At 42.5% G+C, this 16,228-nt stretch overlaps 1 protein-coding gene across 1 annotated transcript in view; it reads right to left on the reverse strand.

Annotated features, from left to right (window-relative positions):
• Window positions 1–16,228, reverse strand: part of LOC139392960 (thrombospondin type-1 domain-containing protein 7A-like) — a 95,898-nt gene that overhangs the window by 60,437 nt on the left and 19,233 nt on the right. Inside the window, exon 2 of the mRNA XM_071141273.1 lies at window positions 2,582–3,413. Within this exon, the coding sequence (XP_070997374.1) occupies window positions 2,582–3,413 (832 nt within the window). The remainder of the gene's footprint in view (window positions 1–2,581; window positions 3,414–16,228) is intronic.

Consider the following 16,228-nt stretch of genomic DNA (forward strand, 5'->3'; position numbering starts at 1 on the left):
TTCCTTGCTCTGTTGCGTGCATCGCCTTTCCCCGAGGCGCTGCGGCTGACGAGCTTTTACTGCTAATTACAGCTCGGCTTCATTTAGAAACCTCTCATTTAGGCGACGCCGATGCCACACTTCACCTCTAGCTTCTCACACTTCTGCTAGAAACGAGTGAAACTGTTTTGAAAAAGAGCTTGACTTGTGTTTTTAACCCCTCTGTCTCCACAGATTAAGATACCTTTGAATTGGTTGATGTGGTGGGCCTGCCGGTGTGACGTCACGACGAAGCTCCGTTGTGCTGCCAGCAAGGCACGCTGGTGTTTCTTTCTCAGTGAACAACATTCAGGAATTAAAACAAAGGTTCTGTGACACAGTGAGGATAATGGCTCGCTTCCTGACTCAGATGAAACTTCACACATGCTTAAAAAGCCTTAAAGCGTCCATTGACCCTTTTCACGGCATCTCGATCTCTTTAAGTATTTTTATTACATTCTGCATTGTTGTAGGGGTTTAAAAGTCTTTAAAGTAGTCATACTTTTAAAAAATCTCCGTCAGTCAGACAGATCGGGGACATACAGACAATTTCACTTGAAATAAGAGAGTAATAATATTTCAAAAACACTCAAACCTCTCATTTTAAAACCAATAAAGGTTATATGACAAACAACAAGAAATGCCATGAAATTCCACAAAACAGAGTTTGGTTTCTGTTGAATATCCACATTGAACGCAAACGTGCTCATTACACAAGGCTTTGGCTAAGAAACATGTTGGACAATTGAAGCCTACAAAACCGGCTGTACTATGTGGGTCAGGGAATGTGAAACCCTGGGCGAAAACTTTTAACAATCTTTTTTAGCGCCTTGATGAAAACACAGTTTAGAAAACAGAGTGGAATGGTTGGAAGGCCAGTGTGGCCAGTGAAGAGAAACATAAGCATAAGCTAAAAGATGTAAAGTGATACTTTCTAGAAGTGCTTCTGGTGGTAAATGGAAACTTCAGAGGCCAACATGTAAGCTGGAACTCTACAGTAAATAGCCTACACATGCATTCTGTTTTCATATGATTACATGCAAAGCCAGCCACTATTCTACAACCAGGCGAAAACAAAGTCTAATGATTCAAGAGAAAGCTGTGGCCCAATGATGACAGATGTACATCAAACAGCATGGGAAATGAAGTCAGCAAGATGTTCGGAGGACGACTGCCTAGATTCACTGGGTATCGCTTCAGAGAGAACCCAGCAAACCGGGAACATTCCCAGAACATTAGCTAAGATTCTCATTAAGTTCTAGTTAGGGTTTTATCTAACATTAGGATGATAACATCCCAAAAACATACAAAGAATGTTTTTGTGCTATGAGAACATTGCCGCAACCTAACAAATGTTCTGGGAACTTTCACAGAAACAATGTTGGTTTGCTGGGAAGATTGTTCCACTTTTCTGAAGTGGCAAAAACAACAATAAATATTTCAGAACCAGAAATAAACAAGTCAAAGATTAATATTTACATTCCCAAGGGCTTAAGATTTGTTTTCACGGTTCTTTTGAAATATTTGATCCCAGCCACTGCTGAGAAATTGGCCCCAACAGCGCATTAATGAATATATTTAGTACATAATTGATCAAATCTGTAGCATGTGACACATACATAATGTGGATGTAAGGCTATATAACGGAGACTGTAGTTCTCCTTGCTAGAGATGAAAGGTACTGTACTGACATTTGAAGTTATTGTCACTCAGCATGAAACAAAGACATCATTCAACACAAAAGAAAGAGCTTCAAGGCAAGAAAGGGCACACATGCTGTCTTGTCTACTGTATATCGTATATAAGATATAGTATGTGAAGAACCTGAGTCATTGATAGCCTGAACCATACTCCTAATGTGAAAGATTTTCATAAAAAGTATTTGGTCAACAGCATTTAAAAATAAATGACTACTTTTTTTAAGTTGAACTGAAATTACTCTTAATAATCAAGCTTTTTGATTTGAAATGCTTTTATCTTTCCTCACCTGCACACGTAACAATACCAATACAATGATGTGCTTTGTGCAACTCACCCTGCTCTTTTACAGTCGAAGATCACAGAAGACTTTTCAAAGTGCTTTACAAAGTGCTGGCTAAGATTCAATCCCTGTCACTGAACGAGCACCAGTGAATATAGAGTTGTTATCTCAACCGTTGAAAGTAGACATCAGAAAGTGGGAGTGCTCCATTGCTTTGACAGCAAAGCAGAGACAAATAACCATTCCCTTACCTGTCATCCACTGTACATCAGTACAGTACATCACCTCACAACATAATACTGTGCTTACAGTTCTGAAGAAGATAAAAAACAACCCCTTACAAAGGCCTGTTTAGACATGTGGCAGGTTTGTGCCTATTTTAAGATTGCGTGTTATTTAAGGACAAGCCAAGAGATAACTCACTATGATGAATTACAGTTCTGAAAGGACAAAAACACATGGTTTCCTTTGACCAATGACATATCATGGTTTGCCCATTTAGACTAAAAGTACAATTTTAAAGGACAACCAGCACACAGGCACAAACTAAGGACCCTGAAATACTGATGCTGAGCCACTTACCTGAGTCCCACCGTGCTCCCGTTCCTGTGTGCACAGGACACCGTGCGACTCTGGTATCCCAGCTGGATGTCCCAGAAGGGGCTCTCCTGCCTGTTGAGCCGGTTCCTGGTCCGTTTCTTCTGGATCAGCTCCCTAGTATCAGGGTCTTTGACCCCAGGCCTCTCCCTGGCCTCCCCTTTACCCTTCCTACGCTTGGCCTGCCGCACCGGCCGGGAAATGGGGAGAGAACAGGGCATCCAGGGCCCCACCCTGAGGCTGTACACCCCCTCAGGCCCCTTACAAGGTCCTGGCTTACAGGTCTGGAACTCAGTCAGGTTGGGGCAGGCGGAACCCCCGAAGAGCGGAGGCACCAGGACACTGCGCACCCGGTTCTTTAGGCCGGTTCCACAGGTTTTTGAGCAGGACGTCCAGGGGGTGAACTCAGACACTACACAGTCATGAGGGCAGGGGATGAGGCAGGCCTGCTCTAGCCGAGGCTTGGGCTCAAAGTACTCACAGATGTTGTCGTCTCCGGGAGACTCGTCTGACTTTAGTACGCAGCCCACCTCCCGAGTCTGAATGCCCTCCTCACCCCCATTGCATACGTATGGCCGCATGCCCCCAAAGGTCCTTGCTGACACGGACACGCACTGGTTCCAGGCACCCAGTTTCCAGTCGTAAAGGTCCTTGTGCCAGTCGCACACACGGAAGCAGTTCTGCTGGTTGGAAGGCCGCTGGGACTGGTCACAGTTGGTGTGGAGGGTGGTCCAGCCGTCCACGTGGGCACACCACACAGCCCGACTCTGGCTGCCACCTGGACCACAGTCACTGCCCATACATCTGCCCCATGGCCCTTGGGAACACAACACAGACAGGGTTAAAATAACCTTTTTTTTTTTTTTTACATCAAATGGTAAAGTGGATACAGTGTACACTATACAGTATATCAATTGATGGGAAATTGATTATTATAGGGGCGGTAGTTTATGAATCATTTGGAAAAAGCAAACCATACAAATATCATCCACAGGCGCAGTGGACGGATCGATGGAGACCAGTAATGTCTACCAGTAATGTCATAGAGAACCCCGACCACGCCTTCATACCCGCTGACAGGGGCATATAGCACATTGACAATTCATGCACTAAAAGATTAGTACATCAGCTATTCTACTATAGCTCTCCTTTCAGTTCCACATTATTACTCTGAATGAAGTCTCCATTGCAGCCGTAACACAAGAGCTTTCTCTGACCTTTACCCCCACGCCAAACCTCATCACAGTCGAAAAGCTGCGGCTTAATAGTGGTCTTGTTCATTGAGTCATTCAGCTCAACCTAATCCGTGACAATGTTGTGCTCTGACGCTGTTATCCGCAGGCTAGTGACAGCACAGGACAACCGAGAAAGAAGAGGAGACTAATGTACAGCTTCACCTCAGACCAACCCCTTCCATCTACAGTGTACACATCACAGACAAACTGAAACGATCCACTCACACAGACAGTGTGGTGAAGAAGGAGAAACAGCACCACTTCAACCTCAGGAGGCTGAAGAAATTTGGCTTGTCACCCAAAACCCTGACAAACTTTTACAGAAGCTCAATCGAGAGCATCCTGTCGGGCTGTATCACAGCCTGGTACGGAAACTGCACCGCCCTCAACCGCAAGACTCTCCAGAGGGTGGCAAACTACCTGCCCTCCGTGACACCTACAGCACCCGATGTCACAGTAAGGCCAAAAAGATCATCAAGGACGTCAACCACCCGAGCCACTGCCTGTTTACACTGCTACCATCCAGAAGGCGAGGTCAGTACAGGTGCATCAAAGCTGGGACCGAGAGACTGAGAAACAGCTATTATCTCAAGGCCATCAGACTGCTAAACAGCAATCACTAACTCAGAGAGGCTGCTGCCTACATTGAGACCCAATCACTGGCCACTTTAATAAATGGATCACTAGTCACTTTATACAATGCACTCTGAATAATGCCACTTTATACAATGTTTACATATCTTGCATTACTCATATCACATGTATATACTGTATTTTATACCATCTATTGCACTTTGTCTATGCTGCTCGGCCATCGCTCATCCATGTACTTACATGTACATATTCTCATTCACCTCTTTAGATTTGTCTGTATTAGGTAGTTGTTGGGGAATTGTTAGATTACTTGTTAGATATTACTACACCGTCAGAACTAGAAGCACAAGCATTTTGCTACACTCACATTAACATCTGCTAACCATGTGTATGTGTCAAATAAAATGTCATTTGATTTGATTTGAATTGATTGTGTTAGATGATGGCCTCGTTCTGAGTGGTATCCGGGTGAGGGTGCCTTGTGTTTACCCACGTTGCACCCCTAAACCGAATACCCCCCCCCCCCCCCCCCCCCCCCCCCCCCCCCCCCGTGGAGAACGAAGAACCCTAGTCTGCCTGAAGCAGGCTGAAACATTTCCTGCAATTATCAGACCCAAATGCCTCAGATGACAGCCTATTAGTGGACTCATCTCATCGCTCAGTTGCTGATCTCGCAGGCAGGAACTGGCTTCAATCTGCGTATCAGCATGTCGACAGAAGCCTCAAGGCACATCACACATGGCTGTTCTTTTTCCCCCTATATCAACACAAGATCAATGCCCTGCTGTCATACTGCACATGTATCATATATAGTTGTGATTCAGGGGATGTCTGTGCATCTGTTAGCTACCGATCAGATTGGGGTTCATTTAATAGCCTTATGAAATGGGGTGTCTGGGGTATTCGGCACAAAAGAGGCAGGGGGTAAACTATCTGGAGCATTCCCAAGGCTTATCCCTATGTTCTGTTTGCCTGAGTAAATGAAACCCTAGCAAAATGATTTGCTGTGGTATATCAGGCCGTATACCACAGGTATGACTAAACATCTATTTTTACTGCTCTAATTGTGTTAGTAACCAGTTTATAATAGCAATAAGGCACCTCTGGGGCTTTGTGGTATATGGTCAATATACCATAGCTAAGGGCTGTATCCAGGCACTCCGCTTTGCGTCGTGTTTAAGAACAGCCCTTAGCCGTGATACATTGGCCATAAACCACACCCTCTCGGGCCTTATTGCTTGAATATATAACTCACGGGAGATTTTTCTTTCTTTTGTGATCCTAGTTAACATTTTTACATAATGTCCAAGGGCCTTAACAGATCTCCCATAGGCTCAAGTGTACATACTCCCAACTCTAAGCAGCAGATTAGGCTGGAGTAAGAAATGTTATATCCCCACTGTTGGAGAGGCAGTCGGATCTCTCTGTCCCCATGTGTTCATTAATGAACAGACATGTTTTGGCTCCCACAGGGTCATCCTCACTAAGGATGGAGTCACACAGAGCTGTTCACTTGGTTGTGTTTGCTTGTTATTGATCCTTCTACGACAGGAACTACTTACTGCCAAGGTCAGGGATTATTTTGAGCTGTCCTTGCTGTCTGACAGATACTAGTGGTGGTCCTATTGCCAAGAAATTCCTGTCGTTACTTCTGGTTTAGGTGTCTCATAGAGCACTCAAAACGTCTGTCATTCTACAGAATGTCAGGACCAGGTTGGACAGGTGTTATTATGAGCATATTAGGTTTGCTTTAGGAAAACCACTTAAAATAAAGTGCTATCACATCTCAGATGGCCAAAGCTATAAAAAATAACTGTAAAATGAAAGCGAGCCGAGGACCTTGTATCCCCAAACTACCATACCCAACTCCGAGTAAAGTTCAGTTGCAGCACAGAGTGAAATGGAATACAAAAAGCCCTCTTAAATACAATTGCACATAACCCTTGGCGGAGATGAACGTCAACATATTGAACATGTCAAGTTGAGCTCCTGTTAAACCCAGTAGAGCAATTAGTTAGTGAAAATGCCTACAAACAATCTAGTCAAAAAGCTTGAAAACAATCGGATGAGCATTACACAAGGCCAAACTATGTATCCCTTCAGAGAGACCATGGAAAGACAAAGGATGAAGAGACAATCTCCACGTATTCCTAAGGGGTAGTACAGAAGTCTGCATTTGAAGAGAGTAAGATCTTAAGTTACTAAAGTATGGTCAGACACTTCATTTCACTTCCAAATGAACATTGACTTTCTTTTTTCTTTCTGAACAACACCAAATTGTAAATCATGGGTTATAATGAAAAAGAGAAACATATGTCTGAGGAGAAGGAAGAGACCAGAGGCTACCACTTAATGTCTGCTGAAAAACTTTGAGCTGCTTAACATTCATGGATAATTACCGACCCTATGTTCAGTGTGATCTGGGCCCTTGGCCATGTTTCGCTAAGCTACAATCCATTGACTAAAGCTCTTCCTCTCACAATCGACCTGAATGTCATTAGCTGGAATACCACAATGACGCTTCCATGGTTTAAAGGGCTTTGGTGATTTTTGATTCATCAAGCACAACACACAGCACCGCACGTAACTCTGAGGCAGACTTTCGATTTAACCCATACAATGTTCAACAGTTTCTTCCATTTAATTATATTTTTCACAAATAGGAAACATTGTGCGGACTCCGTGTCATTATTGATGCCATGCCATCTTCATGAACAAGTGTCATGGTTACCATCTGCTAGTCATCTCATTGGATTCAGCGAATTAAATCATTCATTTCAGTGATCAATAACAAACCGGAGGTGGAATACTGCACTGCAGCTTGTGTAGGAGACAGACTCATTTGTCACTCCTGCAGTGACAAGATATTTTGGGCATTCTGCACAAACCGCCCATTCAAGTGTGTCTGTCAAAATCCGACTGTCAATGCATTCAACAGCAGACACATTTCAAAAGGTAAAACGCAATGGTCCATGCTCCACTTAGAAATGTGTCCAAGCTGTCAGTAACAGTAAGAACGCAATCAATAAACCTCATCATTTCACATGGATCTCTTCTGTGTGTTGTGGGAGTTTATGTTGTTGCCCAAACGTTCTCTTGCCCCAGTTTGAGGCAGGATGTTGTCAGTGGCAGCAGTGGCCTTTAAATAATGGGATAGGGATGGGAGTGTCCCTCTTGCTTTGCGGTGATATTCATCATGCAGCTCTGACAGGCGTGCTTTATGAGAACACAGGAAAGGTAAACCAGATAACCAACCGTAAATCCTACCGCAATTAGTCACAAGCCACTGAATCATGTTTCAATGAAAGGAAGAAAGCTGTTTTCAGATAACACGCGTATGATATCTATTGTAAGGTGGTCTGACACAGTAATTGGACCAAATCAACAATCTACCATTCATACAATTGGCATGTTGACATTTGAAGTTCAGAGGTTGGACATTTTGATTGATTACTTCCACAAATTCTAACTGATTCTGTCTCTTCATCTGGGAACAGACTGCAGTGTTTTTCTTAAACAACAGTTATATAAATGGCGGGAGGACATAATAAACACATTTCACAGCGGAATAGACTTCCATTATGCAAAGTAACAGAATGGAATGGATTTCGATGTCTATTTTGGACTTCCATCAACACAAGCGCTTATTGAACTGGGATACAAATAATCACACGTGCTGCAATGTCGCCTATATGCTGATCACTTTACGAGATTAAACCAGTTGTAAAAAATAAAAAAAAATATGGACTAACGTCATCTTTATTTATACCAAAACACAAAATGTAAACCATTGAAATATGAAATATAATCCAGAAAATAATGAAATAACATTGTCACAGGTTTTAGTTAAGATATCCTAATCCATGTAAAACATTTGAAAGCCACTGCAATACAAAAACAAAGCCCCCTGAAATTATGCCAACAAAACTGCATTTCAAGCGAAAAAAAATCCACCATATTGAAAAAAAGAGTAAGGATAAGACAAATGACAGAGAGAGAATGTGCCCCTTGGTGCTTGGCACTGCAGTTAAATATTAATATGATGCCAGTTAGGAGCACATTGTTGACTCCAATCTAAAGAGGCACTTCCATGGAGGACTTCCTTGGTGTGGTAGAGGATGAGGGGTGAAAGAGGGGTTTCATTGACTATAATCTGCCCTTAAAAAAAAGCCAGCCATTAGTCTGCGAGGAAGAGTTGCACTTTACAGGAAGTGAGCTGGGTTGTGAAAACAGTTACATGTACATGTGTTGCTAGGAAGCCTGCACGGATACCATGAAAAGAAGCATGGTATCTTGTTTCTCCTTTAGCAGGGAAAATCATACTGTCGCTGTTATTGCTATAAAACCTGGGGTCATAAACAGTCCATACATGCATATACAGAATATCATCTGTCTAATGTTACACTAATGCTTTATGTGACCAACTTTTCACTGCTATTGTTGTTAGTCAATTTCGTATCAATTTTGGGGTTAAAAGTGCTCTTGGCATGAATGTGTGTGCTAGTACAGTGTGTTTGTGTTGTATGTGTGCACGTGTGTGCATGTGTGTGGACGTGTGGGTGCATGCACAAGTGGGCGAGTCTGCATGTGCTGTGTTCCCGTCTGATTGGCTGCACGCGTGTGTGTGACTGTTGCTCCAGGGCCAGAGATTTGATAATGTACCTGCCACTTTATTGAGATAAATGCTCCAATCACACGGTGAGATCCCCCACCCTCTGGAGCGCCTCTGCCTAAGATTAGATTACTGCTGCCGACGATGCATCATTCTCTACATCTCAATTCAATAGTAAAGTAACACAACACTAGGAAACTTCATAGAATGAGGATTTACAACGGGCACTGAGGAGGTGTCTGCCAAACTAACACGCATGTTCTAAAAGGCAGCCAAATGCAGCACAATTAAGAGCAACATGAAGGTTTAACATTTGAATTGTATAGCTGACAGTCCACAGCAGGTCATGGATGAAATTAGAAATAGAAAGTGAAAAAACAAATGATTGTTTTGTGGGCCGGAAACTATTACTAAGCGTGTGTGACGTATGCTTTATCTGCTACAACAAAGCGCACGTGTAGAGAACAATACAATTAGGAAGTCACTGCTTACATTAATCCTATAATCTTATAATGCTCCCATTACAGAGCTCTGAAGACAAAATACTAGTAATTCTCAATAACACTTGGAGGTTATTCTCTATGATCCCAGCAACGGTTGGTAGTTCATATCAACTAAGTTACATTTGTTGATCATATGACAGGTAACTTCAAAGGGGACAAACCATCTGTAAAGGTGGTGGGAACATATACAGTACCATACTTCAGACTAAACATCGCTCTTCATAGGTCGTTTTGGCAGTCAATGGCCAGGGTGTCCTTTTCACCCCGGGCACTAATCATAGATTAGACAAAGCTTAGAGTTGCTAACATCGATCCTGATCAGAGAGAGATGTTGACATGTTAGTGTAAACAAGATCTTTGTTTCGATCAGGACACGAGAAAAGACAAGGACAGGAATAGGCTGAGCGGTCCTCAATTCACGACAATGTCGTGTGGGTCCACAAAATCATCATGTGACCTGTTACGATTGAGAAGGATCTAAGATGGATGTTAGTGGATGAAACATGTTTCTAATCAATTAATGCCTATATAATACAACATAAATGGTGAGAAATGGATGTGTTGGGCTGATAATTAAACTCCACAGCTGGGATGCTTGTGCTTCTAATTAGTGCAGGATGGGAAAATAACACTTCTAGGACGCTAGTGGCTAAACTTGGAACACGAGGTGTGGACTCTCTTTCCTAGGCCTATGGGGATCCCTCTTGGATTGTGATCCAGCAGCACTATTCTTTTGGACTGAGTAGGAGTGTGGGAGGTGTTGGTAGAGAGTGGATACCCCAGCCAAGCCAAGCCAAGCCAAGCCTAGCACAGTACACACACACACACACACACACACACACACACACACACACACACACACACACACACACACACACACACACACACACACACACACACACACACACACACACACACACGTTGGGCCAAAACAGACAGATTGCATTCACACTTAGGCCGGCACACAGCTTTCTGTCAACACTTTTCATGTTTCCTTTCATTTCATATCAGCTGTGAGATGTACGATGTAAACAGCAATAAAAATACACCTTCGGGGTGAAAGACATGAACTTTCTTTTGTATCATGTCTCCTAATCAAAACAAATTACAATTGATTTTTCTTAAATGCAATACTACTTAAAAGCTCCCCTGTTTACATGGCATGCAAGCCCTGACATCAAGAATAGAAACGTGTCACGCTATAATTCACCATCATTTAATTGAACCATCTAAAGCCAGAGGACCTAGATCTTATCACTCACAATACAGAGACAACATGCCAGATGACAGATGCAAAGGTCTTTGAGTGCAGGAAGTGTGTGCCAAAGAGAGTAGTTTCCTCTCACACCTGTTCTTTCTCCAGGCAAACTAATTCTACCTTTTCATTTCTTGATTCTAGCTAGTGGTCCCTTGGGAGATCCAGTTCTATTGATTGTTGGGGGAACGGTTTCAGAGAGCATGACAGTGAGGTTGGGGGAACGGTTTCAGAGAGCATGACAGTGAGGTTGGGGGAACGGTTTCAGAGAGCATGACGGTGAGGTTGGGGGAACGGTTTCAGAGAGCATGACGGTGAGGTTGGGGGAACGGTTTCAGAGTGCATGACGGTGAGGTTGGGGGAACGGTTTCAGAGTGCATGACGGTGAGGTTGGGGGAACGGTTTCAGAGAGCATGACGGTGAGGTTGAGGGAGGTTTCGCTGCAGTCTCAGCAAAGTGTTGAGACGTTTACCGAGATCTCAGTTCTCAAATTGAGAGAAGTCCACTGTGAGGTCTTTTTAGGATGTTGGCAAATAATGTTATATTATGTTTACAAGAGAAGCATATAGTGAAAGGGCAAAGTAGTAATGATAGATTTATCGTCCTCTGATTTCCCTGTCAATATTTCTGGATTCTTGTATTGAATGTTCTGTTCATTCTGTAGGTATTGATCTGGCTGGGCATTTGACTCAAAATATTTCAGTGTCTTGCTTGCCTGGATTGGTCGATCACTTGTTGAGTCCAATTCTTTCCAAATGAACACTTATCCTCCAATCCCGAAAACACTGCGATTGAAATGGTTAGTGAGTTTTCACCAAGCATCTGTACCACTGATTCATTGCAGTAGATAGAGCTTGTTAGCCATTCTCACCCATCCAGACATTGTTTCCGATGCTAAGAATAGAATTAATGATTGACAACTCCCGTTCCCAGAGGATCCGAGGTTCTCTCTCCCTCTAATTTGAGCCTTTTCATTGACACGTAGAGAAGAGAGCATGTCAACATCAGAGAGACTCATAAATTCTCACAAGCATTCACCCAGCTTCAAATATCACATCCTGGATCACGAGAAAGCACTTGCGTGCTTGTGGAAGAGCTCAACCACTTGAAAAGGCTTAAAACAAAGACTGAGATAACTGTTCAACAGTCTTATATTTATTACAAAACTGCAACTCCAGAACAAGTTAGAACCATAAAAACATTGGCAACTAAAACCGTGGCTCACCTAACTTAAAAGACATCCCCTGACCAACATTTGGGCACAGCTAAAATGGCAGGTGAACTTATCACCAGGGTCAAAACAACTGTGTCAATTAGCCACATCGTTCGCGTTCAGCCAATGGAAACAAAGAAACAATTAAGCACATAAACACAATTTGAAAGATTCAGATGGTGGATACGTTAACTTGGAACTGTTGAAGGTTTGTAAGTGAATGACTAAATACATACACAAAACACAACATGCTCTTAAATATATAACTTGATTTTAATAAATACTTTGAAAAATGATGATAAAATCAGAATATCTTCTTCACAGTGCCTATGTGTTGCATGAGCATACTGTGTATGTGCATGTTGCTTTAGATAATATTTTCTGCATGATGTGATATTTCCTGCATAGATGCGGAAGAAAGGACAAATACAGCGAGCGGGGGGATGAGGTAATCATCTCAATGTCAACTCTGTAACTAAGAACAAATCCTTTGAATTATGATTCAGGGACTCCGCTGCATGCTATGCCAGTGAACATGAATGCTGTTCAGGCTATGGCATCTTTGAGGATAAAATAGAGAGAAAATAAGTATTGGGTGTACTGCATTGACATTATAGCATACTCTCCAAAGAACTGCTGGAAACTGTCCAAGGATTTAAGAGAGATAATGGTATTTTTCACGACAGTGAACTTGATCCAGCGGCACATTGCCTAATGATCCTGCCATGAGTGGAAGACGAAAGAGAACATCATTCTCTACAAGAAACATCAACTTCCTCAGAAACTCTGTTCTCCCGAAACCAATGTGTTCACCACGTAAAGTTTCTGCTTCATCTCTTGGTTTAATTACACACCAGGGTTAAGCTCACGAAATGCAATTCTATAGCCTTTTTCCATCCTCGTGTCGCGATTACAGGAACACGAGCCCAGTTGGTCCCCGCGCTACACCGGAGTGACGAGTGGCGTTGCACCTAATGAAATCACGAGGCAGAAAAGGGCAGGGAGAAAAGTGTTAACCTGGAGCCACAGAAATAGCCACCGTGTCGACTGGAGGGGAGAGAACTGTGATCCCAATCTCCAGTATTTCCATCCACAGTGCTAATGCTCCAATCCCACTCGTTTCCCCCCTCCATGTTCCCCTGACAGCTCCTCCCTCTGTTAATTGGACAGATGGGGAGATTACGGAGCCTCTGGGACACGGTTGCTAGGCTATTAATGGTGGTCACGGGACAGACACAAATCTCGTCATTTCTCGCTTCTCTTTGGTGTAAAGGTCTCAAATACATGTTCTCAAAGGTTTTGGTTTTCAAACATTGCACACCAATTGCTGATTTTGTCCATATGGTTATTTACCAGCATAGCCGTACTGTATGTCCCATATTAAATAAAATACAATTTTATTGGTCGAGTACACAAATTCTGCAGATATTATTGCTGGTGCAGTGAAATGCTTATGTTCCTAGCTCCACAGTGCAGTAATACCTAACAATACAAAACAATACACGGTACTACAAAAAATAACAAATAAAGGAATTAATAAATATATAAATATAAATATACAGTGAGCTCCAAAAGTATTGGGGCAGTGACAGTGATTTTGTGTTGTGGCTCTGTACTCCAGCACTTTGGATTTGAAATGATACAATGACTGTGAGGTTAAAGTGCAAACTGTCAACTTTAATTTGAGGGTATTTTGATCCATATCGGCTGAGCTGTTTAGAAATTACAGCACTTTTTGTACATAATGTAGTCCGCCAATTTTAGGGGACCAAAAGTATGGGGACAAATTCACTTATACTGTACGTGTATTAAAGTAGTCAAACGTATAGTATTTGGTCCCATATTCCTAGTACACAATGTTTACATCAAACTTGTTGGATACATTTGCTGTTTGTTTTGGTTGTGTTTCAGATTATTTTGTGCCCAATAGAAATGAATGGTAAATAATGAATTGTGTCGTTTTGGAGTCACTTTTATTGTAGATAAGAATAGAATGTTCCAAAATACATCAATGTGGAAGCTACCATGATTACGGACAGTCCTGAGTGAATCGTGAATAATGATGAGTGAGAAAGTTACAGACACACAAATATCATATCAACCTCTCACTTTTACAATAGCAGGATACTTGTGCGTCTGTAAATTTCGCACATCATTACTCATGATTCATTCAATTAATTCAGTATTATCCAAAATCATGGTAGCATCTACATTAATGTAGAGGTGTTTACAATAAAAGTGTCTCCAAAATGACACAATACATGATTTACCATTCATTTTTATTGGGCTCAAAATAATCTGAAATCCTACTCAATCCATGTCTCAATTGTCTCAAGGCTTAAAAATCCTCCTTTAACCTGACTCCTCCCCTTCATCTACACTGATTGAAGTTGTTTTAAAAAAATGAGCTCAATAACCCATAGCTTCCACCTGGATTCACCTGGTCAGTCTATGTCATGGAAAAAGCAGATATTCTTAATATTTTGTACACTCATTGTACATACGAAGTGTGTTTAAAACAGTATTTAAATATTATTCAAGTGACCAGTGTTCAATGACTATGTCCATAGGGCGGCAGTCTCTAAGGCACAAGGTTGAGTATTGAGTGGTAGCTGGTTAGTAACAGTGACTAAAGTTCAGAGCAGGGTAATGGTCAAAGGCTGGCTAGTGGTGACTATTTAACAGTCTGATGGCCTGGAGATAGAAGCTGTTTTTCAGTCTCTCCATACCAGCTTAGATGCACCTGTACTGTCTTTGCCTTCTAGATGGTAGCAGTGTGAACAGATTGAACGATATTGATATCAATGTGTCAGTTTCGAATGACACAAGCTTGACAAAAGCCACACATATTTTACGTATGTTGGTGGATGTATGCAATACACTCTGTTTGCCCCTGCCAGCTGTGCAGCTCTCTACCCTGTCATTTCAAAGAGCCAATGTAAGGAATCAATATCAATAACTGATGCTAAACTGTACAAATCAAGGGGCCCCTGAAAGATTGGCCTGTGGCCAGTACATATTGCACAATCATATAGCTTGAGAGAGAAGGAGGTGCTATGAGAGATCCCCAAAGAATTCATTAGTTCCAGGAAAACGTACCGAATGGAGGGGGGGGGGGGGGTCTGTTTGTACACCAGAACAGTAGCATAAATCAGCATACACCAACACATGAGCCAATCTACTGAAGGATGTTCAGTGAACCATAGGAGTGATGAAACTGTATGAGGGCTGTGCCGGCTTGCCAGTAAATCCACATGGCTAAACCTGTAGTGTCCAGCACCTGGACCACAAACGTACAAAATGAGAAATACATCTGAATTAACGTTACTTTGAAAATGATTTGAGAACGTCTTTACAACTAACCTTTTGGATGAGATCCAGATTAGATCTAAAATAAACATAGGCTGGGTTGTATTTATAGACCATGAGCATCTTCCATATTCTTGATATTTATCGGAGCACTGAATCCTCTATGAAGTAACGGAAAGCTACATGAGAGAGAAACTCATTAGCCACAAATAAACCACCCACAGTTCCTCACATCTGTTCCAGCTCCACACATTAGAACACACCACCTTCAATGAGTCAGTGTAACAAGATGCACCATTCTCGGCTCTCTCTTTGGTGATGTCTTTGCAGGATTGCAGGTGGAGACTACAGCTTTTGCTGGTATTTCATTGTGGAGAGGGAGGCCTGAGGCCACACTCCTCGGAGGGGACACACACTCTTCGCTGTGATCACACCAGGGGTCGGGTGCAATAAAGGCTGCCACCCTCAATCTGCAGGCGAGGAGATGAATGAGCATACCTCTGTGTTTCTGCTCTTTGATTCCACCGCTGTGCTGAGGCAGGTAAACATGAGAGGAGAGGGGAGAGGGGGTAGGGGTTCTGTCTTAGAACACGCACACACACACACACACACACACACACACACACACACACACACACACACACACACACACAGAAACCCACCCATTCAGACATGTGCCCACATGTCCATAGTTGCTTATTTTGTTCATTCATCAACAGAAACAGTAAAGGGAGAAGCGAACGTCTGCTTTGAATCTCCAGCTTGATACGTCATCATCATCCTACTTACATACAAATCCCTCTTCCTCCAATTCACTCACAGTATTTCTCAGCTCAGTGACAACCCGCAAATAGCACATTTAAATTCCATGCGAGTTAACACAATCACACTAAACACACATAAACGAATAG

This window comes from Oncorhynchus clarkii, chromosome 3 (assembly GCF_045791955.1).
Source record: "Oncorhynchus clarkii lewisi isolate Uvic-CL-2024 chromosome 3, UVic_Ocla_1.0, whole genome shotgun sequence".
Lineage (NCBI taxonomy): Eukaryota > Metazoa > Chordata > Actinopteri > Salmoniformes > Salmonidae > Oncorhynchus > Oncorhynchus clarkii.